At 48.1% G+C, this 26734-nt stretch overlaps 15 protein-coding genes and 1 non-coding gene across 16 annotated transcripts; 7 read left to right on the plus strand and 9 right to left on the minus strand.

Annotated features, from left to right (window-relative positions):
• The first annotated feature begins 99 nt into the window (after positions 1–99).
• On the plus strand, positions 100–1607 carry EDB91DRAFT_1093581 (uncharacterized protein). The gene is made up of 5 exons (XM_041316822.1): positions 100–529; positions 578–600; positions 653–688; positions 740–1314; positions 1365–1607. Exons 1-5 carry the CDS (start codon positions 230–232, stop codon positions 1472–1474), a joined length of 1044 nt encoding a protein of 347 aa, XP_041184439.1. The 5' UTR covers positions 100–229; the 3' UTR covers positions 1475–1607.
• On the minus strand, positions 1608–3126 carry EDB91DRAFT_1093584 (uncharacterized protein). The gene is made up of 7 exons (XM_041316823.1): positions 2962–3126; positions 2879–2907; positions 2559–2822; positions 2334–2506; positions 2134–2275; positions 1956–2083; positions 1608–1903 (listed from the first exon to the last, which is right to left on the minus strand). The coding sequence occupies exons 1-7, from the start codon at positions 3026–3028 to the stop codon at positions 1729–1731; spliced, it is 978 nt and encodes a 325-aa protein (XP_041184440.1). The 5' UTR covers positions 3029–3126; the 3' UTR covers positions 1608–1728.
• EDB91DRAFT_1093589 (uncharacterized protein) lies at positions 3127–4953 on the minus strand. The gene is made up of 8 exons (XM_041316824.1): positions 4706–4953; positions 4489–4652; positions 4359–4439; positions 4137–4309; positions 3911–4087; positions 3697–3861; positions 3427–3646; positions 3127–3380 (listed from the first exon to the last, which is right to left on the minus strand). Exons 1-8 carry the CDS (start codon positions 4832–4834, stop codon positions 3191–3193), a joined length of 1299 nt encoding a protein of 432 aa, XP_041184441.1. The 5' UTR covers positions 4835–4953; the 3' UTR covers positions 3127–3190.
• Positions 4859–6643, plus strand: EDB91DRAFT_27206 (RNA 3'-terminal phosphate cyclase/enolpyruvate transferase). Its single transcript, XM_041326664.1, has 8 exons — positions 4859–5103; positions 5159–5230; positions 5283–5458; positions 5506–5577; positions 5627–5751; positions 5807–5932; positions 5985–6230; positions 6282–6643. The coding sequence occupies exons 1-8, from the start codon at positions 4971–4973 to the stop codon at positions 6424–6426; spliced, it is 1095 nt and encodes a 364-aa protein (XP_041184442.1). The 5' UTR covers positions 4859–4970; the 3' UTR covers positions 6427–6643.
• A 217-nt stretch (positions 6644–6860) lies between these two features.
• Positions 6861–9036, minus strand: EDB91DRAFT_1233396 (nitrogen permease regulator 2-domain-containing protein; the record flags this gene model as incomplete). Its single annotated transcript, XM_041321094.1, has 6 exons — positions 6861–7628; positions 7677–7822; positions 7869–7999; positions 8050–8147; positions 8199–8444; positions 8494–9036. The coding sequence occupies 6 exons, from the start codon at positions 9034–9036 to the stop codon at positions 6861–6863; spliced, it is 1932 nt and encodes a 643-aa protein (XP_041184443.1).
• Positions 9037–9305: 269 nt separating this feature from the next.
• On the plus strand, positions 9306–10506 carry EDB91DRAFT_1233397 (DNA glycosylase; the record flags this gene model as incomplete). Its single annotated transcript, XM_041321095.1, has 3 exons — positions 9306–9736; positions 9797–10217; positions 10270–10506. 3 exons carry the CDS (start codon positions 9306–9308, stop codon positions 10504–10506), a joined length of 1089 nt encoding a protein of 362 aa, XP_041184444.1.
• Positions 10507–11211: 705 nt separating this feature from the next.
• Positions 11212–12527, minus strand: EDB91DRAFT_1093608 (signal recognition particle receptor beta subunit-domain-containing protein). Its single transcript, XM_041316825.1, has 4 exons — positions 12292–12527; positions 12149–12243; positions 11884–12095; positions 11212–11831 (listed from the first exon to the last, which is right to left on the minus strand). Exons 1-4 carry the CDS (start codon positions 12386–12388, stop codon positions 11411–11413), a joined length of 825 nt encoding a protein of 274 aa, XP_041184445.1. The 5' UTR covers positions 12389–12527; the 3' UTR covers positions 11212–11410.
• Positions 12528–13762: 1235 nt separating this feature from the next.
• EDB91DRAFT_1241660 (FRG1-like family-domain-containing protein) lies at positions 13763–14747 on the minus strand (the record flags this gene model as incomplete). The annotated part of the gene is made up of 4 exons (XM_041322100.1): positions 13763–13778; positions 13828–13895; positions 13948–14008; positions 14059–14747. The coding sequence occupies 4 exons, from the start codon at positions 14745–14747 to the stop codon at positions 13763–13765; spliced, it is 834 nt and encodes a 277-aa protein (XP_041184446.1).
• A 310-nt stretch (positions 14748–15057) lies between these two features.
• Positions 15058–15649, plus strand: EDB91DRAFT_1241661 (translation protein SH3-like domain-containing protein; the record flags this gene model as incomplete). Its single annotated transcript, XM_041322101.1, has 4 exons — positions 15058–15177; positions 15231–15442; positions 15494–15569; positions 15641–15649. 4 exons carry the CDS (start codon positions 15058–15060, stop codon positions 15647–15649), a joined length of 417 nt encoding a protein of 138 aa, XP_041184447.1.
• Positions 15650–15849: 200 nt separating this feature from the next.
• On the minus strand, positions 15850–16766 carry EDB91DRAFT_1041827 (ATP synthase subunit D-domain-containing protein; the record flags this gene model as incomplete). Its single annotated transcript, XM_041312956.1, has 4 exons — positions 15850–16003; positions 16055–16304; positions 16357–16549; positions 16605–16766. The coding sequence occupies 4 exons, from the start codon at positions 16764–16766 to the stop codon at positions 15850–15852; spliced, it is 759 nt and encodes a 252-aa protein (XP_041184448.1).
• A 93-nt stretch (positions 16767–16859) lies between these two features.
• On the plus strand, positions 16860–16932 carry EDB91DRAFT_t6. Its single transcript has one exon. It is a non-coding gene; the product is annotated as a tRNA-Phe (tRNA).
• Positions 16933–16987: 55 nt separating this feature from the next.
• Positions 16988–19230, minus strand: EDB91DRAFT_1093637 (T-complex protein 1). Its single transcript, XM_041316826.1, has 9 exons — positions 19104–19230; positions 19007–19052; positions 18902–18954; positions 18750–18839; positions 18440–18691; positions 18128–18385; positions 17606–18081; positions 17318–17552; positions 16988–17262 (listed from the first exon to the last, which is right to left on the minus strand). Exons 1-9 carry the CDS (start codon positions 19173–19175, stop codon positions 17134–17136), a joined length of 1611 nt encoding a protein of 536 aa, XP_041184449.1. The 5' UTR covers positions 19176–19230; the 3' UTR covers positions 16988–17133.
• Positions 19231–19291: 61 nt separating this feature from the next.
• EDB91DRAFT_27738 (UFD1-domain-containing protein) lies at positions 19292–21145 on the plus strand. Its single transcript, XM_041326682.1, has 6 exons — positions 19292–19479; positions 19541–19671; positions 19736–20024; positions 20071–20520; positions 20571–20730; positions 20785–21145. The coding sequence occupies exons 1-6, from the start codon at positions 19439–19441 to the stop codon at positions 21082–21084; spliced, it is 1371 nt and encodes a 456-aa protein (XP_041184450.1). The 5' UTR covers positions 19292–19438; the 3' UTR covers positions 21085–21145.
• A 78-nt stretch (positions 21146–21223) lies between these two features.
• EDB91DRAFT_1041249 (N-myristoyl transferase) lies at positions 21224–23262 on the minus strand (the record flags this gene model as incomplete). Its single annotated transcript, XM_041312912.1, has 9 exons — positions 21224–21346; positions 21401–21676; positions 21727–22048; positions 22100–22270; positions 22320–22436; positions 22485–22576; positions 22634–22761; positions 22816–22846; positions 22903–23262. The coding sequence occupies 9 exons, from the start codon at positions 23260–23262 to the stop codon at positions 21224–21226; spliced, it is 1620 nt and encodes a 539-aa protein (XP_041184451.1).
• Positions 23263–23321: 59 nt separating this feature from the next.
• EDB91DRAFT_1093647 (ADP-ribosylation factor family-domain-containing protein) lies at positions 23322–24517 on the plus strand. Its single transcript, XM_041316827.1, has 8 exons — positions 23322–23415; positions 23478–23536; positions 23591–23651; positions 23707–23772; positions 23829–24061; positions 24122–24200; positions 24259–24281; positions 24335–24517. Exons 1-8 carry the CDS (start codon positions 23373–23375, stop codon positions 24338–24340), a joined length of 570 nt encoding a protein of 189 aa, XP_041184452.1. The 5' UTR covers positions 23322–23372; the 3' UTR covers positions 24341–24517.
• On the minus strand, positions 24518–26297 carry EDB91DRAFT_1342290 (glycosyltransferase family 50 protein). The gene is made up of 3 exons (XM_041325744.1): positions 26022–26297; positions 25410–25973; positions 24518–25360 (listed from the first exon to the last, which is right to left on the minus strand). Exons 1-3 carry the CDS (start codon positions 26267–26269, stop codon positions 24772–24774), a joined length of 1401 nt encoding a protein of 466 aa, XP_041184453.1. The 5' UTR covers positions 26270–26297; the 3' UTR covers positions 24518–24771.
• Between the last annotated feature and the right edge of the window lie 437 nt (positions 26298–26734).

Raw genomic sequence — 26734 nt, forward strand, 5'->3', positions numbered from 1 at the left:
AGTGGGCCCCGAGTTGGCCCCGAGTGTAAAAAAAAAATCATTCACACGGACCCACAAGCCAATACACAAATAACTGAACAGCATCAATCAAACGTTGAGCCTAAACAGACTAATACTTATCAAACCGAGATGCGATAAAAATCCGACTTCAAGCCCTGTTCACATCGACAAGTCAAAATCCAGCAGGCCTAGGAGTGCTGAGAGCCTCGCGGTATTTTTTCCCTCAATTATGTCGTTATATCAGATCACGGAGTCCCATCCCAAACCACTGCAAGCCCTCTTAGGGGGGATTGGCATTGCGTTGTCTGTTCATTCTCTTCTGGTGCTTAATGGATCTGTCCTTGGGGTTTCTGGCTTCGTTCATCGCTCATTTCGAGGAGATAAATCAGCAATGGCTTCCGTCATGGGTCTGGCTCTAGGAGGTATTGCAGTTGGTATCATCGGTGATGTGGACACCCCGGAGCCCCAGGCCAGGTCCTCGCTTCTTAGAATGGCGTTTTCTGGGTTGCTCGTCGGTATGGGGACGAAGGTATGTGCAGCGTGTTTTCAGAAGGCGTTCTGATTTATTTGCCTGTAGCTAGCCAACGGATGCACCTCAGGGTTTGCCTTCTCGGTCTCTCTGTCACGCGCATGCGTCTAATTGTTTCTCAAGCCATATGATCTGCGGATTGTCCCGTTTTTCTCTTCGGTATGATCTGAGCTCGTCTTCTCAACTTCTGTTGATTCAACGCGTTCGAAGTTCTCTGGTAGCAACGGCCACGTTCTTTGCAAGTGCCGTAGCCACAACCCACTTCGTCCACGGAGATGCTCTTGGAATATCTGGGTCTTGGGATTGGGCTCTTGATAACCAGGGACGACAATTCGTGGGTGCAACTCTTGCCCTTTGCATTCTTTGGTTTGCATACACGTGCACGGCTCTCAACAATGACACTAGCGACAGTTCGAAACTTGTGAGCTGGCAAATCCATTCTTGTGATAAACTTGTGCCAAATATGCCCCAGTTCATTCTTCGCTATTTGACGAGCTTCTTATCATCGTTAGCTTTTGCATTCTCCATCCGCCTGGGCAATATGGTCGATCCACACAAAGTTCTAGCATTCTTGATCTCACCATTGTCTTCGGCATTCGATCCAACGCTCATGTTCCTTGCAGGCAGCGCTCTGCCTCTGGCTACCCTGCTATATCGATATGCACGCGTAGAGCAACCTAGGTTCGGTGGCAAATGGAACATTCCGACTTCGACCAAAATCGACCTGAGGCTCATACTTGGTTCATTAATATTTGGGATGGGATGGGGGATCGGTGGTGTCTGTCGTACGTTTATCGCTGGCCCTTGGCAGCAGCATCACCAACCTCTATTTCAGCTGGTCCTGCTTTAGTCAATTTCGGACGTTTTCTGTTTGCTGGCGTTGGTTTCGCGGAGTATGTGGTTTGGCTTGTATTCATGGGCCTCGGTGGCTTGTTTGTTAAGTGATGTGGTCACCACAGTCGCGTCGGATTGGAAGCTTCAACAACCAAGGATTATTAGGATTTTGTCTTACATCACGGCTCGATCAATCACACAGCACGTCTCTTCAAGACGAATAATGTATATCATACACTAACTATAATATAACAAGCCAGGCCAAAGTAGCGTTTCTATAAGATCTCACAACAGAATGCTACAGACGCGCTCATGTCATGAGGGTCGATCTGATGGACATATTCCCTCCTCCGAGGTAAACAGGTTTATGCAGGTGCAGGGACTGCTGATGGTCCCGCCGTAGGCGCTACAGATTTAGGAGAACCCCTACTTCTTCCCCACTTCACATGAACTCGTTCGCCATCCATGTCTAGGCCATTCGCCCAAGCTTCTGCTGCCCTCTCAGCAGAATTGCGGTCTTTGAAGTTGACGAATGAACATCTAAAATGGGTCTTAGCTCTGAAACTACTGAAAAGTAGACATACTGGCGCACCTTGATTTTGCGACATGAACGACCGACCGCAACTGTGAAGAAGGAATTTGAGGTAATGAATTAACGACATGAGTCCGTATGCTAAGTTCCGTGGCAGACGCGGGAAGAGAGGAAAGGAATAGAGAGGTCTGTTGTGCCAGACGGTCAAACGATTTATCAGAGGGAACATCTCACTCACGATAGTCTCGTCTTCTGGCGGCTTCAAACCTTGCGCTTCTGAATGATTGGCCATTATCTTACGTGCAACTGGGTCATTGTGACCATGATATCTGTCCTGAATATTTTGGTGAGAAAGCTCGTTCTCAACGGGGTTTTCATGTCTGACAAAGCAAGTCTTATCAATGATTGAGACCAGATGGACATTGATTGTGAGCTCACCGGAACGGGCACTCGTTTCCTCTGTTGCACTCTCCTTTTACGAAGAAGGAGCAGATGTGTGGGCGGTTGCGCTTGTAATACGGGTTTGTCCGAGCTAGCTGCTTCAACATTTCCTTCCCAGCAGATGTAGCCCGCGTCCCAACTTGCATCAAGGATTGATTGCCATCCTCCATCTGAGTGTGACTTAGCCAAAGGTGTGCGAGCCGATGCTAAACATCAACGCACCTTGTTCTCCATGTTCTGCGCGTAGTATTCCCGATTGATGTCACTAGTCGGTGCTTCATTCTGAATGGCAAGGGCAGTGTCGCGAACTTGCGTCGGTAATCCATACTCAAGGTCAAGAAGGCATGTCTGGCAGACGTTTTTCACTTTGGCGCACGTCTGACATATCACAGTGGTTTTGTAACGTGCACCGGAGCCTGGATTCCATCGGAAAACCGTGAATGGGCGAGCACATGTACCACATGAGCGACCGAACTCTTGCTTCGACTAATCATAACGCTAGGCCGTCAGTATACCGTCTTGATATAAATGTCAAGACTAACCATTCGGATGAACGGGTTAGGTCCCAGACCTGGTGAAGAGCGTCAGTGTCTGGTATGGTCAGTTTTCCTAAAGGACAACGCACATGTTTCACAAAGAATGGGAAATTCACTTTGCTCCCAACCAGCCTTGTTGATATCTGCCTTAGGCATTTTGTCTAGTGAATGGGGCGAGGATAAGTAATGAAATTCAGAGAATGAGCGTCCCAAGTATGTTACATAATCGCAATGTCAGCGTGACTGACTAGTTTCGTTTGAACTAATGTTTGAAATTGAATGTCTACTGCTACATTGCGTATAATCGTAAGATATGTATCACGTGTAAGTGATGATGAGCGACAAGCTGAAAGGGAGAGTCGAAGCAGTGACTATAACTTCTCCTCCATCAGGGACAAGTTCCGAAATTTTCTTCTCCAAATTCTGGCGCGTAGCCTGTTCCAGCTGGGGGGGTTGCTGGAAATAAATCGGTTTCTCTGACGTGGCGAGAGATGGTTTCTTGATCTGACTGTGCCAGGGTGAGTCCTGGATATCAATGACAAACGAGTACATACATGTTCTGCTTCTCCGTCAACAGTTCAATGAGCTGCTCGACAGTCCACTCTCGACTTATTGACATCTCCAGAGCTTCACCTCCGCAAACAGGGCAATGATCCCGCTTTTCATGCTCAAAGGTGTACGAATACACTCCTTCGGTCCCAATAAGCATGAAATAGTTGTTCAGATAAGCCGCTGAACTTGTCGCAATCTTGAAAGCCTCGTTGCAACATGAAGCTGCGAACACTGCCATCAGACAATCGAATAAGAGTTGGCTGCCGACATACCGGCAATGATGGCATTAGTAGATGCAATTGCAGGGATGACGTTCTTGACGACACCCTGAGTAAGTGACCAAGTCACACCTTCAATCTTGAATTCCTTTGCACGAGCAACAGCAATTGAATACAACCATCCGATGTGCTCAGGATCATCAGTGTCGAGTTTCTCGTCTACTTTCGTGTGAAATGGAAGAAATATGGGACGTGCAGCGAGACTGACCTCCACGCACGCGAGGCCATTCTAGCACAGAGGCCCATTCTATACAATGTTCAGGGAGACGGGGTGTGTTCGCGATAGTGCAAATAGGGAATGTAGTTGGCTTGTTGAGCATATCAAGGGAACACTCATAGCATGATGATACAGTCGGAAGGATGACTCGAGCCTGCCCCTTAAAACCTTCTCGTAGCTATTGAGGTCGCGCAGAAGGTAAAAGAAACTTACTCACCTTCGGTACCACCGTCTATAAGAGGCTTCAAGCTCTCAGGATTCTCAGGATCCACTAGGTTAACAAGAGTTGCATTTATCCACCGGCGCGCTTCCACAGAATCTAGACCACAAATCACGAGGTTAAACTGCATATAATAATCGTCGCCCTTGTCTTGTATCTTGCCGTAGTACCTGCACGCCTCGCGTCTCAGACACGGTGCGCGAGAGTGTGTCAACTTACGGAGTGACCTTGACTCCTGATACTCGTTTCATCACATACTCTGCAGCAACGATGGCCTTTGGTCTTCCGACGTCCGCAGGTCTTAAGGAGGTTGATCCCGAGTTCGTGTCATCTCACAAATGAAACATACCTGAAGAGAAATTGACGATTAAGATTGCTGATATCGATGGTGTCCATGTCGATGAGATGGATGTCCTTGAACCCAGTCAAAGCAAGATTGGCGAGTATCTCGCATCCTAAACCACCAGCGCCGATGACAAGAATCTTGCACTTATTCCGTAAAAAGTCCTTCACCTATCGAACATCTTTCAAAGACGAGTTATCTTGAATATTTTGGGGATACGCACCTCATCCCCAGCCAGGAAGGAAGGATCGGTTCGAGGCCCAGGTCTGTCAAGGATCTGGTCAACATGGTAATACCGATCTTGCCAGTCGCTTGAAGTCGCTGAACCATTCGCATGTATTTCCGTAGTCATTGAGAAGAGTGAGCTCGAGGAGATCAAAGGAGAGTCCAACCAAAATGTTATTGACCTGGCTGGTAGCGTCAGGAGACGCCCACTAGGATCAATAATTCGTTACGTAATACAAAAGTTCTCCTCGAGATTTACATCCATGGACTCGAGATCATCGGTGAACTTCAGTGGGCACCAATATTTGCGACAACGTCTAGTCTTCTCCATCCTCACCGGAAAGCATGTCAGAATTGATAAAATTCGCTCCGAGGACAAGAATCCTGGTCTGAGAGGTGTGTTGAGTTCTTTGCGGCCTGAGGTTTCTTGACAAGCAGCGTTATCACTCAGACTACGAAATTAGCCTCCTGCGGCTGCTGGAAAAAATTACTAATGGGTCCGTCATTGAAATCTCTGTGACCGGTACGATCGTACTTTACCGTCCGTGATGCTGCAATTCACTCATACCATCAAGGTACCGCTGTACTCCTCAAACCAGGAGTCGTGTCCGGTGGCCCTATTACCCATGATTGTCCACTGTCGCGTTCAATAGGTTATTTCTTGGAGCCGCTGATCATGATCGCGCCCTTCTCGAAAAAGCCATTCCAGTTGACCTTGCGAGGCATAACAACAGATGACAATGATCTTTCTGTAAGGAATACCTTGTCGAAATCACTAATGCTTGCTAACAGCTTCAGGTCGACCTCATTCGCACTGTAACACTACCACATCTCCAACTTTTCGGTATCTCTGATGGATTGGAGCTTCGGGTGAGACAGCTGTTCCATTCATGACACGCGCCCTCATCCGGCGACCCAGATAAAGAAACGTGGTGCTCCTCCAGAAGGCGGAGGGGAAGTTCAGTTCCTCTGTCCTGTTGTTAAACAAGTAAAAACTCTTAACTTTGTTGAACCTGGAAGCATCAAACGAATCCGAGGGATCGCGTGCGTCCATATTGCCTTTTCGTGTATAGTATGCTATATTGAAGTATTCTCCCAGACATGCCGTCCGCGTTAACCCGCAGTTCTCTAGTCGCATGATCGACGCATCACGTTCAGTTCTCAACCGCTTCATTCCCGACATCTACCTGTACTCCGACGTCTACAAAGGAGATGAAAGCGGAAAGTATGTGGGCTAGCTAAACTCGCTTCTTTTGCTTTATTAATTCTGCATGAAGGTCGCCAGGATACGCACTAAGCTTACTTGCGGAGTCCACTACGTCTGCCATACATTGTTCTGAAGCTGTATCCACACCAGGCAAAACTCCCGAAGATATAGCTCTATTGGCAACTAGGACCCTTTTGTCAGAAATTAGACATGGAGGATGTGTTGATAGAAAACATCAATCTCTAGTCCTGTTGATGATGGTACTAGGTAGCGAAGACGTCGGCCGATGTAGAATGGGAGAGCCCTCTGTTAGAACGTGCGCGATGATTGACTCTCCTGTCTCTATCGCTTGCTCACATCATGACAGCATACAATTTCTCCGTGATATCAAGATCTTCTTTGGCACCTTCTTCAACATCGCACCCGCAGATCCTTCAGATCCTTCCAGCACCGAGTTGCTTTACTCGTGTCTTGGGACTGGCTACGTGAATGTGAACCGGACACTCGCGTAGCGAACTGTCCATCAAAAGTATATGTATTCATGCTTTATAACACTATGCAATGGATTCGTGTATTAAATGGTGCATAACGGACACCCTCAAAATATCCACGACAAAACTCCGAGGAAAATTCTTGTCGTGTGAGAATTTTATTTGGGATTCCGTCGTAGAGAAAACATCATCCATATTTGCACGAAGCTGAAATCATGCGGAAGGCATAATAGGAGGAACGACTGTCTTCCTTCTATTAGGGGAGACTATGCGGAAGATGTGGCAACTGACATCGATCCTGTATTGTCGTGCGGACACCGACAACGGTATACGAATTAAAGCGGGTTCAGGAGGCAAACATGTTGTGGATACATCGCCTGTTACAAAATAAAATGAACCCGTGCCAGCAAAGATAGAGATAACGCCGTGCAACGGATTCGTATATGTTAGACACATCAACGATAAATAATGGACACTCTCCCGAAATCTTCATCGCCTTTTCCACCTCCGATAGTCACTAGCCATTGTTGTAGCTGAGGCCATCCGACCTCGAAGTGCGTACCAAGTTCGTCCGTGTGATGATCTCCGTCGAGAAGCGGCAACAATTCAGGGGGTGGAGGAATATTCATTACACTCGAAGAGCCCTGTGAATTCAGGACATGAATGTGAGAAGTTGAAGTTGAAGGAGACCGTGATGGTCGTGGCCTTGCCGAAAACGCGTTCTGCAATTCCGATGAATTGCGATGCGCAATGGTTTGGCTCCCGGCAACATTAGATGATGGCGCCGTATAACTTGCAGGCTGTTGAAATACTGAATGCCTTCGTGTATCAGACAGGACACGGCTACGGCGCTCGTGATTGCGCTCGTGACCCTCTGGGGAAAGAGGAGGTTGCCGCAAGGTAGGGTTGGGTCCAGCTCGTGGGAGTGTTTTGGAGCGTAGCTGCTCGAGAACCTTTTCTGCTGCGCTCGTTCTGTGATGGGCTCGTGTGGCTTCCATCTGGTTTATGGGGGAACCGAGCACCTGTTCGGCACCCACAGGCGCAACCCCAGAAGACGCATCAGGTCGGCCATTAAATCGAGAAATCTCCCCAATTGTAGCCGAAGGACTTGTGGGGCTCGCGTTCAACACGGAGGAAGAGAGGCTTTGCCTTCTTCTGCGGGTTGGCGACTGTACATCTGCAGGAAGTAGAATTGGCCAACGATGTACCCGTTGTAAAAACCCCTGAAAAGACCTCAAATGAAAGGCCATAGAACAGTTGCTGGAAAATACCTTGATCACCCCGAAACTTGTGAATCGTCGAACGTCAATACCAAGTTCATGGACATTGTAGGTCTCCATCCAATCCAGCACTGTTTTTCCCGACTTAAGTCGCGAATATAAATGCAGAAGTTTCGGCCAATCCGGCACGGCCCTTCCTACTCCCCAGGTGAGCTAGGCATTTCCCTGAAGCTATGTACGAACCGGGCTTCGTGACGTATGGTCCACATTCGTCCTTGACATGGGACTCGTCTGCAAGCCATTGTACATTCTTACGAAGAGTGTACATGTTGGAGTATTGGAAGATGTCGACAGTCATGATGACTTGATAATAACTGCAAGATCTGATGAGAGTGAGATTTAAGGTCGGGACGAAATATTTTACAGTAAGTGAGATATTGCTTGGCGGGTCAGCTCAAGATCACAGTCGGCCAGGTGTGCAATTCGACTAACGTGGTTCACACCATCAATATATCTGCACACCTTGATGCATGGCTGTCAGGACAGTCAACCTATAAAATCAACTCGGCCTACCTTGCTCATTGTTAGATCCCAGTTGTCTTCTATGCGCTTGGGCAAGTTGATAAGGGCCAGAGGCACCTGCCAATCTTTTACTGGTGGTGGATTGGGATAAAAGGGGAAGATCTTCAGCTCTATCGAGTTGAAGGCATCGATCGGTATCGATGTTTCAGAATAAGAGTTCAAATCCTCGTATAGCTGCTCAAGGATGGCATGCATAGCTGGCGATGATTGTGAAGAGGAAAGAAAAAAGGATTCTTCCTACAATTTCATGAATATATGTTTTTATCGTGCAGGGTAAAGAGCTGACCTCGCAAGCCGTCAGTACACGGCTGACCTTGCGAACTATTGGTTCATAGCAACTTAAATCCGCTGACCGCTCGAAGACAAAGCAGACGTTGTACTGGAAGTAGTTCCGCTTGTAATTACCTGGAAGCAATACAGGAAAGCCAATGATACGGTATCTCCGCGTAGCGCAGATAACCAGTCGCCCGCAAAGCTCTCCAGGAGGTATCACATACTTTGAGATGTCATCAAAATTGAACAGAACGCGACTGGAGGAAGCAGAGCGCTGATGTGGTGAAGGGACGTTGAGAGAACTCGCACGTCGACCTCCATGGGAATTAACAGACGAACTCGACCCTCGAGAAGGCGTTACATCCGGTTCTAAAACGGCAGGTATTGATGGAGATGGGGAAGAAGTGACCGAATGATTGGAGTTTTGATTTGCTGTCGATCCTGCGATGAGACCTTCTGGAACCTGATACACAATTTTTGGTCCCTTCTGTAAATCGAATACGGCGTAGAACACGCTTTGTATTCTGGGAAGAAACGTATCTCCTTCGGAAGGCATACGGAGTAGTACTTGATGAAGGTAAGTAATATATTGGTGCGGTGGCTGTAATTCCGGTGTTGATTTAACGTTGATTGTTAGAGTCACTTGCCTCAATTGACCAATAACCGCGTCTGTGACTCTGCGTAGGGGGGGAAATACCATAGTATGTACTAGCTACCTGGTCAACTTTGCCAGATTTGTTTCAGTCGTTCTCTGACCCTTGGCTTCCAGGACAACTTAAGACAAGTACTTGTCTGTTCTTTTAGCTTCTTTTACCAACTTTAGTTATGGCTGTCACAATTCCTGCTGGGTTTCGCGCCTTGCCACTGTCAGCCGTACAGCTATCTCTAGCAGCTGTTTTGAAATGCGGCCAGTCATTTCGCTGGTCAAGTTATTCCCTGCCCTCGTCCCCTGCCGCAGAGTCGTCTCCTACTCATGAGTATCGTCTGTGCTTGAGGGATCGCGTAGTATGCTTGAGACAGTCTCCCGACTATCTTTTCTACTGCTCTGTTTTTCCGGGAGAGCATCTCTCAGTGCAACAGGAGGGAGTTAAGAACGAAGAAACGTTATCTTGGCTCAAGGACTATTTTCAGCTGGACGTAGACTTGGTACAGCTTTACGACCAGTGGAGTGACCGGGATCAAGTCTTTAATAAGCTAAAGTCTCGCTTTTCTGGCATCAGGATGTTGAGACAAGATCCTTGGGAAAACCTAGTATCGTGCGTAGCCTGCTTTCTGAATTGGCTCCACTCTGGCTTGACAGGTTTTCGTCTTGCCAGATTCATTTGCTCTTCTAACAATAACATACCCCGGATCACCAAGATGGTGCACGCTCTTTGCAAACAGTACTCTCCTTCCTTGATTTCCCTGCCACCCCCCGCACCCAGTGAAAATAGCACCCAAGGTCCTACGACGTATCATTCTTTCCCCCCGCCATCTGTCCTTGCTGCTCCTGAAGTCAAGTCCACTCTTCGGGCTTTGGGCTTTGGCTACCGTGCTGATTATATTCAACGCACTGCAAAAATGCTTGTGGATACTCACGGTTCCTCAATATCCCAATCAGGGTTACGAGAGAACTGCGAGGAGTGGTTGATTGGATTAAGAAACATGAGCACCGAAGCTGCTCGTGAAGAGCTTCTGAAATTTGTCGGCGTAGGACGCAAGGTAGCAGACTGCGTTCTTCTCATGAGCTTGGATAAGGTCGGTTGATTCCACTATGCTCGTCTCCGATCCTGAATCTATACCGTTCTAGAGAGAAGTCATACCAGTGGACACTCACGTTCACCAGATCGCTATCAAACATTACGGGCTACGTGCCTCCAAAGGGAAAGGTACCATGACCCCTCGAATTTACGAGGAAGTGGCTACAAAGCTTGCCGACATTTGGGGTGATCATGCCGGTTGGGCGCATTCTGCATGTATCTATTCGAAGTTCCCTTTCTTTTTGTTCATGCCTCCTTTTCTCAGGTGCTTTTCACCGCGGATTTGAAGGCCTTCTCTTCGTACGGGATTCAACCCCCGACGCCTGCTACAACAATCGGGGATGTGGGTCCCTTGGCGTCGTCGTCATCATCATCATCTAAGCGAAAACACGCTGAGATTCAGAACAAGGTTGAGATGCAGAGAAAGACCATGATGATGGGTGCTGCTATAGCTGCCATGGCTGCTACCGCTACTGTTCTTGCTGCCGTGCACGATGACCCGAGTTTACTCGAGGATTGTGACCTAAGCTCGGTTGAGGAAGATGATGCAAGTCCGCCCAGGCGAGGGAAGAGGAGACGACGTTCTGATTGATAGATGTTTTCTATATCCAAGATGGCATATAGCGCGTCATCTAGATGCCAACCGTGTCCTCTGATCAAGTTCATCTGTTTCTTATCGAGAATATTATTGCGCGGTGCGAAGTACATAAAATGCATGTGTCCGATGGTATACAAGTACTAAACGCAAATGAGGACGAGATGTTGGAGAGGTCTGACACACACTGCACCATGCGGATGAGATGCGTATGTTCATAATCCTATCCGGAGTGCTCTTCGCACTACCGAATCGCCATCGTTCTTCCTGAATGATGGCAGAACGGGCACTGTCTAAAAGGCTGCGATGTTTAGAAAGGTCAACCAAAAATTGAACTCGGCTTTTATACCGTCAGTCTGTTTGTACATATGTACGCTGGTTTAAGCACCCAACGCGCTTAGTCAGCCCGCCCGTAGGTTGGTAAGTACTAACATTTTCGAACTAAGTATGTACTATGCAGATAAGTACCGTCAATTTGCAGGTGATCAGTACTAGTCCTTTGTTGAAGCGATCGCATTCCCATAGATACATTAGGATTGGTCCAGGGTTTTGTCATACACCAGCGAGTGTCTTCTTGTATGCGAATAAAATCACGGTCATAGTGAAAGCTGTTCCAGCCAACTACGCAACGAGGCCAGGCCGTCAGTGTCTGTTCCTTTTTCTTCATCCTTCAGCTCTCCGACATTCGCCCATGTGCCTGCGAAGTCAACTTCTCCACCTTCCCAATCGGCAAACTTGAATATTCCACGAGGACTACTGCAATCCAAACCTCCCATATCCGATCGTTCGCCTTCCGCACCCAAGCCTTCAACCCCCATACCACTGGACTGAGCCTCTCGTCGCTTCTCCAGCTCACGCTCAAGAATCGTTCGAACCCGTGAAATAGCAACATCGGTGGAAGAGCCTGAAGACGCAGCTGTCTTCATGAGGTCGCACTTATGGGCGAGGATGAGGAGTGATGGTGCTAGGTGTGAAGGAGGGAGTGATGTTATGGCATGAAGGACGTAGTGGAGATGTCTAAATGTTGCACTTCGTTAAAACTAGCGATAAAGGAATCGAATATACGCACTCTGCTACTGTAGTACCGTTACGCGATATAGTGCTTGCATCCACTACGAAAGCAACTGCTCTTGCATTCACTAAGTGCTCCTGGAACTGATCTCTAATGCGAGGATGCCCGGGGATGTCAACAACCGGCAAGAACCGCGCTGGTGAGAGAGGTACGAGAGACGTATTGACTTGGAGTGACGTGTGCGACGGTAGTGTTTGATTATATGCAAGCTGGATATAATTTAAGTGAAAAACGAGTGTAGCATCATTGATGGACCACCAACAGTAGAAATAATTGCTGTTTTGCCAGAGTCTTGGGGACCGACCAGAAGAAGTGCGTTACCTCTGAACCTTGCTTTTCTTCGAGAGAACGTGATAACTTCAGAGTATAAGAATGCATTGTAGAATAAAGTCGGCCGAAACGCACCAATCAGCAAACCCACGACCAGCACCAAAGAAAGCAGCAGTAAAGTCGGGGGTGAAAGACCGTTGGTGAATGGAACCACCTCAGGCGTCACTGACATAGTCCCGTTGCTCAGTGAATCGACCTCCGTTTTATATTAAAACGTCCTTGAGAAATAGATAAGTGGACGGAACTATGAGAGTATGAGTACTAGTGCTGTGGTAGGATGTCGTAGACGAATTGCTAATTGCATCAGGCTGTTCTTGTTTGGCTTTGTTGAAATCGGAAGCTACACTGGAATTGAGTAGGGGAGCAATAGCTACTGTACAGCACAGTATATGTAACGTCGATCTAGCCACTACATATCACTGGGGCCACGATGCCTAGAGTTCAACACCATTAGTGATGCTCCCAACCCCAACGCGTTCATTCTAAATGTCTTGAGAAGAAACTTGCGTTGAGCCTTCTCGGGCCATGTAAAGAAGTCCTCCAGATGATTCTGATCATAAATTCCAGCAGAAAGGAATTCCGGGACGAATTTTACTAGGCTGGGTGTCGTGGATTCAAGAAATTGAAAAACACTTTGAGTGCTTTGAACGGCTACGCTGTGCGAGTTTGCTGAGACAGGCGAAGTTGAGCTCCCGCTGTGCTGAGGAGCGATCACAGTGGAACGAAGTATCGCGGGTCGCGTCGAACCAGATTGAGAGTCAGACTCGTCACAAGCAGCGAAATTCCTCCCCGAACTGCAGTGGCTACACCGTTATTTGAAGCATTAGTGTTGGATGTATTCTGCAAGGCGTTTTGAGATTCTAATCACCTGGTGATGTAAAAGCATACTTGTATACAACGGTGTTGAGGCTGTTGTCGGACTTGACAGCCCTCTCACAAGGAACTTTATCACACCACCGTTTCCGGTATACCTGTTTCAATAGGTAAACCTTCAGATACCACACCAGAACCCATGACATTTGATATCTTTCTGCCACTTCTGGCCACATAGAGTGAAACTGAAAAGTTGAAGCAATGAAGCAATGCGACAGAAGATTGAATTGCTCACCGTCTGGTAAAACAAACGGACCATCTCGGGATCCTGGTGCTCATGCCTATCTTGTGTATTGAAGAACTTGGCGGCTATATCCACGACGAGAGTCTTTTCCTCAGAGTCAGTCAATCAATATTCAGAAAGCTGTATGACACACGCGCAGTCTCTGCCACTCCCGTTCAGTCATCTTGGATGCTAGCTTGATGCCCCGAACACCAATACTTTGCCTCGCGGGTGGAGAAATAGGGAAACGTTCTGCGGACATATCTGGGGCTGACGATGAAATGATCAAAGGAGACGTCTTATAGGCAAAAGTAGTGACTCCACCTTTGCATGTCACTCTGCAAATAGTGTCACAGGAAAAGCCCCGTGATTAAATTAAGAGTAGACTAGAAAACACAAGAGTCCACGATGCATCATGATAACGAATGAATTGGATTTCGCCACAAGGTCTCAACAGAATCGATCACTGTGGTAAAATCAGACGATAGATACATTTGGAGTGAATCAGAACGTACCTCTTCAACTTCGCTCGTCGATCCAGCAAAGCTTCTGCCAGGCGACCTTCTTTGCGTGCTCGCTTGAGCTGAGAAATTGGTCAGGATGTTACTGATAATTAAAGATGAATTATAACGAACCTCTCTCTTATCCTCTTTTGACACTACCGAGCGTCCCGCTCCCCACGCTTGGTGCATGTGGCTTTGGGATCTTTCAGATCACAAACCAGTTCATCATAAGCTGAAACGTACTTCGTGGAAGTTTCGTCTATGATTGTCAACTCTGAGCCTGCTTCTCTTTTCTTCTTCTCTTCATGGGCCTCCTTCTTGTATTTGCTCTGAATTTTTACCCAAAACCGCTCCCGAAACCCGACTTCTTCGCTGTCGCCTCGCAACTGGAGCGAACCTCCTGCGACCTCGTCAACACTGAGATAATTCTCATACACGTTCATGAAGGCTGCCATGCCATCGGGCAAAAGAACAGGTGTCCACTCCTCCTCGGGCCCTCGCGCTTCCCTAAAAGCGCTCACGATACCATGCTTGTCACAAGACAGGAACTTTCCTTCGCCAGTGCCCGTCCGAAGGTTGATAGTTGCCGATCCCGCGACGCGGGTCGTAACCCAGACTTGAGCTACCTCCGTAGGTGTGCGATCGAGTAATGGCGGGGTATCAGATGTCGAATCCTTGTCGAGGGATGATAATATGATTTTGTTTCTGGTCGAATCAAAGTTCACTGATATGGGCGAAGGATCAGAAGGGTGTATGATGAAAGTAGGCCCGCGAATTTCTGTTGCATTCTCTGGTAGAACCCAAGTTTCTGGGTCCTCATCTTCCTCTACACGTTTGCTCGATAAGCCTTCTTCATCATGGTGTTCTCTCTTGCGCTTCTTCTTGACTTTGTCTCCTTTGAATTTGAGTTGCGTGGACCGAACTTTATCCATCGAAGCACGACGCACTAAGTTAAGAATGAAATGCATCATATGCGTGGTACATCCGGCAGTTGCCGACGCGCAAACTTTGAACCAAACAATTCGTTCCATACACCCAAATCGAACCGCCCGACACCGTTATCGACGTCCTCAAGATCAAGATGAAGTACAACCCTGGTCAGTTCTGTCTCTGTACCCACCAGTGTCTGTTTCATCCATGTGTCCACTTTGGAGTGAAGTTTTTTAAACAGGAGAAGTTGGATGGAGATGCTAAAATTTGGATGAGATCTGTTGGGCGAATAACTTACTGACGGATGTCTACATGTCAGACGTCTCCTCCTCGCGGCGCAAGAACCGCAAAGCCCATTTCAGCGCACCCTCCTCAGTGCGCCGCAAGATTATGTCGTCATCCCTATCCAAAGAACTTCGGGCAAAATACAGCGTACGTTGTATCTATTGAGAAACAAGGCGCGGGGTGTTTATACTACTCACTAGGCGCGGTCACTGCCGATCCGCAAGGATGACGAAGTACGGATTGTGCGGGGAAAGTACAAGGGTCGGGAAGGAAAGGTTACGCAGGTGTACCGCAAGAAATGGGTCATTCATGTTGACCGTGTGCAACGCGACAAGTCTAATGGAGCTACTGCTCCCATTGGTATCCACCCCAGCAAAGTCGTGATCACCACCATCAAGCTTGACAAAGATCGGTGGGTGATATCTGTTTTTTTGCGTTTCTCGTTCTCAAGTTCTTCGACCAGTCGGGCAATTCTTGACCGCAAGGACAGGTCAAAGACCGCACAACCCGCCGCTCAGGAGGATGTCGAGATGGTGGACGTAAGTGATCACCATATCTTGCAGGTAGCCATGAATAATGACTCGTTCCGTCTTCCAGTAATTTCCTACAGGCGTACTGATTATCTTTGGCTTTCATTGTTGCATTCACAAAACCACCATGTATCTATGCGCACTATCGCACATGATATGCACCATGACCTTCCTGCTATGCCACTTTGAGACAGCTGCATCAGGCCATAATGTACAAATCGATGCAAGTTACCGTTACCTTCGCAGCTGGCATAGAACACAGATAGTACAATGCGGCATTGACTACAAATCAGAAGATGACATCCTCATCCTTAGTACTCAGCAAGTCCATTGTTGGTTCTTGTTGTTCATCCTGGCGTTTCAACACTTCCTCCTTGTCAGTTATAGCTTGCATCTCTGCCTTCCCGGCATCTCTCTTCTTCTTGCCTTGAACTTTCTTGAGCCTACAAGCATCATCGACATTTAATATTGACCAGGAGACTCAAGGCTCTTACCTGAAGAATTCCTCGCGATCCATTTCGTCTAGCTCACTCATGATATATTTGATGGTATTGTCCAACCGCGGAATGATTACATGTTCAATGGCGTTCACTCGCCGGTTTGTGGCGCGAATAACTTCATCCAAGATAGTGAACGCCGTTTGTAGCGACGCAAGTTCCACCAGCGTTTCGAGAGCCTTTGCATACACCTCCTTGGCTCGTAGTACCTGTTGGCCTCCTCGTCCAAGACCAGTCAGATTAAAGTCTGTGAGGGGCAACATGAGAATAAGGAAGCATGAAAAGTCCAAAGCAACTACCAGATCCCGGAACACGATCAACTTCAAATCCCGGGAGTAGAACACCAGACACGTTCTCTTGCTTGGCTTTGACACGGAAAGTGGCAAGCTTCGCTTGCTCCTGCACGATGTAGGAAATATCCCCCGTAGTATATGTGACCTCCGCCATCGAAAACGACGCCAACTGCATCACTCTACCCATCTTCCGCTTCGCCTATGGTTTTCATTATCAGTAACTTGTATGGGCAATATCAGGCAGCGTGACGCACCTCATCTACCTTTCTCAGTATTGCACGAAATCGCGTGGTCAGCGCATCACGCTTCTTTGCGAGCAACGAATGTCCGGTTTCAGCTCCTTTTAAACGGAGCTTTGTGTTTGTCAAGGCCATACGTGTGGCGAAGACATTCTCCCGAGGACCTGCTCCAGACATTGTTGTGGAGAGAGTGCTGAAGGTAAATTAATGAATGGAGGCGAGTGTACCTTGGTGGCCGGTTAACATACCAACAACTCGAATGACATACAAGCCGGGATAGCTCAGCTGGGAGAGCAACAGACTGAAGTTCTGGAGGTCCCGTGTTCAATCCACGGTCCTGGCATTATTTTTGGTAATTTGCATCTCGGTCAGTGAGTCTTCGATTTTTACTTGAGAAAGGATCTATTTTGTTTCCCCCCTCTGCGTCAAGGTACCTACGCGAGCGTGTCTCGACGAACAATTTAGGTGCAAGGGTGTTAACGGTAGACCTCATTAAACTTGAAGACAGAGTCAACGATGTCTATTAGAATGTCGGAACGTCTCATTATCTCGCTTGTACATAGTCATCGATCTTCAAAAGTAAGCATACAGTCTCCGTCGAGAGTTCAATTGCGCTCGTGGACACGAGAAGAGGTTGAACGACATCCTCCTCGAGAATATTCGAGATTAGGCCCTAGATTGTATGTGGTCAAAGTCGATCGAATCGACTCAGGGATGGATGCACTTACCGTGCGAACGTTGATACCAGCATTCCGGTCACCAAGGGCGTGTCGGTTGCGCAACTCCGTGACAATAGAAATCGGGTTAAGTCCAGCGTTCTCCGCAAGCGTCGTCGGTATCACCTCTAATGCGTCTGCGTATGCTTGGAAGCAGTAGGCTTCCATGCCTTTGAGTGACTGCGCATATTGAGACAACAGCCGGGAGACGTGGATTTCAGGTGCGCCACCACCGCCAATGAGCGCTCTTGTCATCAAATCAGAACCTCGATCGATAGGAAATGTAACGCCAAGTCTCACCGCTTCTTTACGAGACACCGGACAACACAAAGAGCATCATGCAGACTGCGTTCGCATTCTTCCACGACAAGGCTGTTGCCACCCGTAGCCAGAATGCTGACTGTGCGTCCACGGTTTTTCACGCCTGTGATCTTGACGACCTTGACATCAGAATTTGACGTCTCTTCAACTAGATCTGCGTATCCAAGTTTGTCTTCTGTGAAGGCTTCGATGTCGGCAATAGGTTTACAGCCGAGACTCTTGGACAGGAATTCGATCTCATCACGTTCAACATCCTTGACTGCAAGGATATTAAGACGCTTAAGGAAGCTGAGGGATGTATCGTCGACTGCATCACGGAGGATAGACTTTTGGATCAGCAGGACGTTGCAATTTGCCTTCTTGATCTTTTTGCAGATGTTGAGCAGGTACTGGCGGCCCTCTTTGATAACCTTGTCCATTTGTCGGTAGTCATTGATCACGACAGTGTTGTCCATCTGAGGTGCTATGAGAACTGAGATGAATGGGGCGAAAGGCACATACATCAGGTTTGGGAGCGCTGAGTTGGAACTGGATAATGGCAATCTTGGCCTTCTCCATGCGAGTAGGGCCACCGGCTGAAATAATGACATTTTGGTTTAGGACGACACCGTCTACGAGTTCAGTGTCTTCGATAGTGCCGCCGACTTTCTTCACAACCCTGACGTCACGAAGGTCCACACTAGACGATTGAGGTGTGACCAAACGCGTCACAGCAGCAACTGCGATGGGAGCAAGTGTCGATGAATATTGGGAGACGATCTGAAGCGGCCGTCAGCAAAGCGCTACTACGATAGCTTCAAAAATCTTCGGCACCTTTGAATTCAGGGAAGTGCTTGCTGCTCGGAGTAGACTTGTCTTGTCACTGAGATCAATTGGTGTAGATATCTCAGTGAGATATTCGACTGCCTTGACCGATGCTTTTAAAAACGATTCTGCGATGATGGTCGGATGTATGCCTTTCTGTAGCATCTTTTCTGCGGCCCCGAGAAGACTGCCTGCTAGGACAACGACCGATGTGGTTCCATCACCTGCTTCGACATCTTGAGCAGCCGAGAGATCAACCAGCTAAAATGCCGTAAGTAGATGATCGGCAAGCATCAATGCATCACGCCCTGGCACGTACCATCTTGGCAGCAGGATGTAGGGCTTGAATGCTCCGTAGAATCGTTGCTCCATCGTTAGTGATGATGACCTCACCTTTCGAGGTTTGAATCTACGCAAATGAATCGCGATATGATACCTCTGAACCATCAACGAAGTATCATTAAGCCATACCATTTTGTCCATCCCCCTTGGACCGAGAGATGTTCGAACAGCATCACTGATGGCTGCAAGAAGATCATCAATACGAAACGATCCTAAACAGCACTCTACACGCACCTTTAGCAGCGACCAAGTTGGACATCCGAAGCTCCATTGGTTTGACCTGTAGACGCGTTCATTCCTTCGAGTCATCGCGATCATAAGTGACCAGTACCTTGTCATTGAATGCGGCATTTGAGCCCGTACGAGTTGCTTGAGATGCTGCTGGTGCAGCCTTTGATGCCATTTTGAGATCGTCGGTAGATGCAACGTTGAGCAGTAAACGACACTGATGCGTGCAGACAAAACCAGAGTCGCGCTAAATTAGCAGTCACGGGATTTGCCGTAAGCTGCATGCGTATGCTCGACTTGCAGACAACGTTTGACTCCACTTGTATAGTTCCTTTCTCTCGCTTCACGATCTTACTTCTCTAATGGACCTCGTGGGTGCATATAATAATACAAGATCATTGTAGCTGATGTTTCCTGCAGTTTGACGATCAGGATGGCATGGGAGGCGGCCCAGGGGGTCTATTCGCTCAGTTTGCCCAGTACGCCACCTCTCTTCGGCTCTTGTACCAGGAAACCTAACCAGCAGCTATGTCACTCCAGAGGATTTGGGGTTGCCATGGGTTCTCGAGCTAACCGGCCAAATCCTCGGTCATATAACGTGTATTTGAAGGCCTACAGTGTAGCGATGCTTCCTGGCCGGGAGCGAGAGAATCTCTCCTATGGAGGAAAGAGTACGTACTTACCTCTCATTGCACACTGGATGTTGTGTAGTAACAATTCTTTGTTTGATTGCAGTTATTATGCCTCCATCAGCCCTTGCACACTTGACTCACCTCGATCTTGAGGGACCATGGATGTTTCAGCTCACAAATGCGACTAATCCGGCCGCATCCACGCATGCAGGTGTACTCGAGTTTATTGCTGAAGAGGGAATAGTTCATCTCCCTTACTGGATGATGAAGACGCTGCGTCTAAATGAAGGGGACCCGATTCGCATCACTGGTGCTGAGCTCCCGAAGGGCAAGTTCGTCAAGCTACAGGCACAATCTACACATTTCCTTGAAATATCAGATCCGAAAGCTGTGTGCGTGCGCGTATCACGGCTCAGTGGCTCAGCTAACATTCATCAGGCTCGAGCAAGCTCTGCGAAACTTCACTGCCCTCACCCAAGGTGATATAGTTGAAATATATTACAACTCCATAATCTTCGGATTTCTTGTGATGGAGACGACACCCGGGGGAGGTGGCATAAGCGTGCTAGATACCGACCTAGAGGTTGACTTTGCTCCCCCGGTCGGTTACGTAGAGCCTGAGCGTCCGAAACCCGCCCCGCCTTCCACTATGGCATCGAAATTGAAGATCGACCTTAATTCATCGAGTCCCGGTTCCTCACGGCCGTCATCATCTCTCGGTGGTGGTTTTTCTGGTAGTGGTGGGACGGCTGTAAGCAAAGGGGGCGATCATTGGGAGAGTTTCAAGGGCAAGGGCGAGACTCTCGCGGGTCGGAAGACGAAGGGCAAGGGTATCAGTCATCGTGGAGTCGAAGCAGTAGCGGATCATAGTAAGATCATAAGGACTGAGTGGGTTCAAACATTTCAGTTTTATGTAGGTATGCTAACGATTTCGATAGCCAACAGAAGATTATAGACAACAACTCAATGGAAGCAGAAGTCAAGGTTCCCGCTGCACTTAATCTTCCCTTCGGGAAGCTGTTCTTTGGCTTCAATGCTGTCCCATACACCCCACCGGAACCCAAGGCTCCTTCCTCTCCTAGCTCTCCTCCGTCAACTGTGAGTTTTTTTCTAAAAAAACTGCTCCTCGAATCGATCTCACAATTTCGTCAGCCCTCTTTCTCAGGCACGGGTAATACTCTGACGGGCAGACCGGCCTCATCACTCCCACGCGCGAAAGGGAAGGAGAAGGAGAAACCGCCCGGGAATTCACAACCGAGCGACAAGTCTTGGGGCACTGGCAATACTCTAGGTTTATCTCGGTCTACCCACATTCCACCTAGCTTCCGTGGACGTGATCTTGGTGCTACAGGAGGTGGATACCGACAAGCAAATGTACAGTCGAAGCAACGGAGTCCAACACCTGATTGGGGCGTGGACGACGACGACATCATTGACATTGACAGTGATTGAATGGATGGTGGTTGTAGGATAGTTAAAGACGGTCAGACAATGGTTCGTGTGTAGAGGATCAAGTTGATCAAGCTGTATGTAGCGACCCGACTGATTTGTAAATCATGAAAGTGAGCAGATCATCAGGCCTGGACCAAGGTCACAACATGACAACCCCGACACCCTTCCCTGGTTCTACACCACCAGCAGCCGAGACGCCTGCAAGAGGTGCTGTTCTCCAGTTGTACAAGTAAAAGTTGAGGAGACCGTCCCCGGCGCCGAACTACCACAAGACCATAAGGACTGACCCCGTTCCCTTCAAAAATAAGATACATACCTTTAAACTCTCCAAAAAGCTACAGTTGTCCATGAGTGTTAGGGCATTGAAGACGTCGAATTTGGCCTGGTTCGCGATGATCAGGGCATCTCCCACAAGAGCTTCTAATCGTTTCTTGAGGTTGTTGTCCGCTTCCGAGTCTTCGGCGAACGCCACATCAGATGCATAGTAGAACAAGTAGGCAGCTTCCAACAACCCATGTTTCGGATGATTTATAATCGTCGAGGGAAGAGAGTAGAACGAAAAGAAGTCGGTTATCCGGCGTGTTTTTGGGTCCTATAGCGTACATTAGAAAATAACAGGACGCACATGGATAAGAAATTGACCTCAACAACATACGTCCACACCACCTGGCCTGGCCTCCGATAATGCTCTGACGGTTCGTCCATCCGTCCTCGCCCACTCAAAAACTGATGGCGAACCTCGTCAAGGGTCATGATTGGCCCCATGCTGAACCTCTGCATGTAGCGCGTGAAGAGATCGGCAACGTCTGAGACATCTCTTTCCTCCATTTCACGAAGGCCGCTCAGTTCAGGCTTTGCAGCGGTCTTGTAGACGCGAATCATTCGAGCGAGCGTCATGCTCCTGGGAACATACGTAAATTTGACATCGACAAGTTTCGGAATATTCAGTGAGCGGTGGAAGTAACTGAGCGACTGTCATAAGTACTTCCACTAGCTAAGGGGAGAAACGACATACCGGCAAGTGGACACAGGTGTGGGAAGGACGACGCCAGCGGTATAGATGGCCTGGAAGATGCCCGTTAGATTCACTTGTCGTGTGATCTCCTTAATGAGCACCGGGGCCAAGCGTTTCGACCGCAACTTCTTGTGCACACAGAGATAATTGATCTCGCACGCCCGGAAAACGCTGTGTCATATTTTAACTTCTCCAGAAATCATCATGATAAGGGCCTTACTTTCCGCGTACACGTAATGTGACTGGCACACCAGAGATGAAAGCTACCAGTTTCCTATTCGAAGACACACGAACACCAAGATGCCATTCTTTGAGGTAACCTGGGGGTTTGAGTGCCCTAGAAGCTCGTCAGGGGCAAGTTCCAACTTTGCACCGACAAGCTTACCATTCAAGAAACTCGGCACTATATTGGAAACGGAATGCGGCCTCATCGTCCTCGACGTAATTGAGAGACAATAGATCATAAACCTCTTTGATCTGCAAAATTGCAAGTCACAAAGACAAGACATGATAAAATACAATGAATACGCATACTTGCTTGGAGTCGTTTATGTCTAATATGGACCACTCAAAGTCTTTCGGGAGAGGGTATGCGTCTTGGCGCACTTCTTCCCGAGGCTTGTCGGGTTCGATGAAGCCGTCATCGGGCGAAGCCTCATCACCTAGAGCCACCAATAAGGACGTCTTTGAATTGAAATAAACAATACAGTGCACACCAAGCTGTGGGACTGGCTGAGTTGCCCAAAACTATGTCGAGCCTTGCATTCATCGTCTACACTGCTACCTGATTATGTTGTACATACCTTATGCTCTCCCATGGCTTTCTTTCCTCGCCCAGAGATGCCCGATTTGCCTTTGATGACATCCATGATCTTCATCTGCTCTAATACTTGCCTGATATTATCTTCATTCGTGGCTGCGGTATTTGGCCCGTGCTCAGCGACGACTCGATCCACGACGTGAGTGACGAGCTCTTGTGGTATTTCATTCTTGCCGCGCACGGCGTTGAGAACCTTTGCAGCTTTGGACTTTTTCTTCTTCTTTGGCTTGGATGATGAAGCTTCAGGTACAACAGCATCATCAATCTCATGTTCCGGGGTAGAACACTGATCTTCAGGATCCGAGACTTGGGTAGTATCGATGATTTGAGATGACGAAGACATTGGTGCAGCGAGGTGGCGGTGTCGCAGGACACGCAAGACCTTACGTGCCAAATTGAGCCAGTTTTCTACTCTTACGCGCTTGACTCTTGTTCAGTTACTTGACAATCAACATGTTCATGATCAACTGGTTTTGGGATATTCTTGCTCAGCTTGGTTGGTCCTTCTAGTCCACTATTCTTTGTTTTATTCACCATTTTTAACTGAATAATTCCTAGGCCTGATGCACAAGAATGCCAAAATTCTCTTCCTTGGCTTGGACAACGCTGGCAAGACGGTGCGCAGCGCGTAACTTGTGCAAACCTACTCGACTCATTAACATACTTTACAGACGCTTCTCCATATGCTGAAAAATGACAGACTGGCCACCCTTCAGCCCACCCTTCACCCTAGTACGCAGTCCACATTTTCAATGCTTCTCCTTCATTAATGCTATGCACACTGCAGCTTCCGAGGAACTGGCAATTGGTAACGTGAAATTCACTACATACGATCTTGGTGGACATCAGCAAGGTCAGTGTCGTTTGTCGCCACCTCGATTATGTACCGCACACTAAATTGTTTCTCAGCTCGCCGCCTCTGGCGTGACTACTTCCCCGAGGTTGACGGAATTGTGTTCTTGGTTGACTCTGCAGACTTCGAGCGCTTTGCTGAATCAAAGGCTGAGCTTGACGCTTTATTGTCTATCGAGGAGTTGGCCAAGGTTCCGTTCCTAGTTCTCGGAAACAAGATTGACGCTCCTGGTGCAGTCAGCGAAGAGGAATTGAGGCATCACCTTGGGCTCTACCAAACAACCGGCAAGGTCAGTCTTCATATCTGGGTTGGTGCGGAGGATTGCTTATAAGGCACGGTGTTCTTACAGGGCAAAGTCCCGTTGAACGATATTCGACCCATCGAGATCTTCATGTGTTCAGTCGTCCAGAGACAAGGATATGGCGAGGGTGAGTAGCCTAATTTATTACTGTCAGTGCGAAATGACTGAATGACGTGTCCGTCTAGGCTTCCTATGGCTCTCGCAATACGTATGTCCTATCCCCATTCTCGTATATCATTTTGACTGACATGCCCTTTCTAGATATGATTGTGTGCCTTTTGTTGGTGATTGAAGGGATTTCTTAGACCTGCACTAATTCCCGTTTGCCCCTGTCTCCTTCACTCTTGTTGCCGTTGTGGACCGTCCTATGTTATTCTTTACGCTTCATACCATTGGAGTTGTCTAGCTCAGCAGACTTGAATTCGTTGAGTGTGAGAACTGAGGAGCACATCTTGAGAGGAGCTTGTCAGAGATCAAGTATTGGTCCGTGGCTAGACTTCGGCATTTAGGTTACAGATGAAATACGCAGCCATGGCCAGAGCAGTAAGTTGGCAAGAATGAAGTACTGATTCGTACGCCGTGAAGACTCCCAGACTCGTGTACAATCAAAAGCCCACACCGGATCTTAACGACGATAAGTGGGTGTTCCGGTTGAGGCCGTTGTGAACGTAGGTGATTTCCTAACTATGCACCATCGATTACTCTGTTTTGAGGCGCCACGCAGGCGTCTGAGTGTGCTGGTTACATACGAAAGTATATCCACTCATGATGACCCCAAGTACCCATGCATGGCCAGCAACATAAATCAAACTCCTGACCCAAAGCTCAAAGAACACATCATCGCCGAGGAACTCCAATTTGTATGCCTCTGCAAGCCACAGTGCTTGCGTGCCCATCCAGACCACTCCACACATCGTCCACGTTTTCCATGAGAGGTTGATGCGAGGTACAAGTAGGGGTATGAAGAGGGTATACCAAATGAAGTATTGGGATGTGCACACTCGGTTAAAGAGCACGAACGTGAATGTCTGTACGAACCACACGAACGGAAGGTCGGCTGAGAGTCGGCCGAGGACGAGGCCGGTCCCGAGAGACAACGTCAACTGCGGTATAAGACTTGTAAACGGCGAGCGGAGCAGTTGACGCCAGATTGATAAGTCGGCTGAGGTACCTCCAGAAATTGGGTATGTGAGGTAGATGAGGTAGAAGTAAGGAGAAAAGTTATGTCGGTGATCTCGCCGGTCTGTGTGGTATAAATATGCTTCGTATAGGAAGGGGTATCCCCAACTGTGATAGCCAGTGAGCATTAATGCTTGGAGATGATGCACATACTTACATAGCGTAGCATGTAGCTCCCAGAATCACAAACGTCCCTGCGCTGAGCAGGGCGAAACAAAGTGCCTGTCTTCCAACCAGAGAACGCAGATACGCGAAATCCCACCCTTTGCCATTGACACGCTGTGAGGTAATCACAGAGATACAGCTAACCCCATATATGATCGGGTAGATTTTCCAGTGAGCACTGATCCCCAGCATCACGGCGGTGGCATTCTGTCGTCCCTCAAGTGCGTAGAGTAATGTCAAGAGGACAAAAGTACAGAGGATCGCTTCAGAAGAACCACGCGTTGAGATGGTAAATACAAGAGGGTTCAGAAGGTGGGTTGCGGCAAGGAGTGTTGCATGTATACGCATGGAGTGTTCCAAGTTCTTTCCGGCGACATCTGGTGATGATTTGGTACTGGGAAGGGTGTGCGACATCAGGATTTTATATATGAGGGCGCCATTTATTAGATCGCATGCGGTAAACAAGTACTTTCCGAACGACGGGTGCAGCCACTCATTGGGAAGGAGAAGGACAGCCAGCAGTGGAGTATAGCGATAGGTCTCCCGAGTGTACGGACTATGCAATCGCTGAGCCTAAGATCACTGAATGGAGCAAGCGACTTACTCGCCGACAGCAAAAGAGGGAGATGCGAGTGGCCCCTTTGCGATATTATCCTGCAGATTTGGGTAAAGAATGAATCGGGCAGCGTCGCTGAAAACACGATAGTCGATGTCGGTATACTTCACTATCGAGTGTGCATCGTGCCATTCGCTGTACAGTATGAGCACAACGCGAAGGACAGCAGAAATAACCAGCAGCGTTCGAAAACCAGGGATACGATCCTGCCATGCGGCGCTGGGTTTGGGCTGCATACGGTCTCGAAGAGAGCCAACTATAGTTAGTTACATAACATCACCAAAATTATACAACTCAGACATGGCTATATATGGCCATGTCGGAGCTACCATACCTGCCACATGTATCCGGCGCAAGGTCTCAATGTAAGGCAATGTTAGGAAACTCAATTCCTACATGGTGACTGCTATATGACTATAGTCAGGCATTAGGCTAGTGTACCGATATATCAAACATTGCTATGTACATAATGCATTTGAATTTCGTTCAGATTCATCAGACATTGCAATTGCGTTCGGATATAACCATGTAATGCATTGAATTAGTAGTAGTACAAAGCAGTGAGGTACAACAGTTCCAAGCCTATGTATGCGAATGCAGGTAATCGAGAGCAGACAACAGGATGGGGAAACGAGTGATCTATGAGTAGGTCAGTAGTACAACACAGTAGCAAATGACAGCGAGAAAATGAAAGTACACAT

Source organism: Suillus paluster, assembly GCF_016628075.1.
Source record: "Suillus paluster strain FC165 chromosome Unknown EDB91scaffold_1, whole genome shotgun sequence".
Classification (NCBI taxonomy): domain Eukaryota; kingdom Fungi; phylum Basidiomycota; class Agaricomycetes; order Boletales; family Suillaceae; genus Suillus; species Suillus paluster.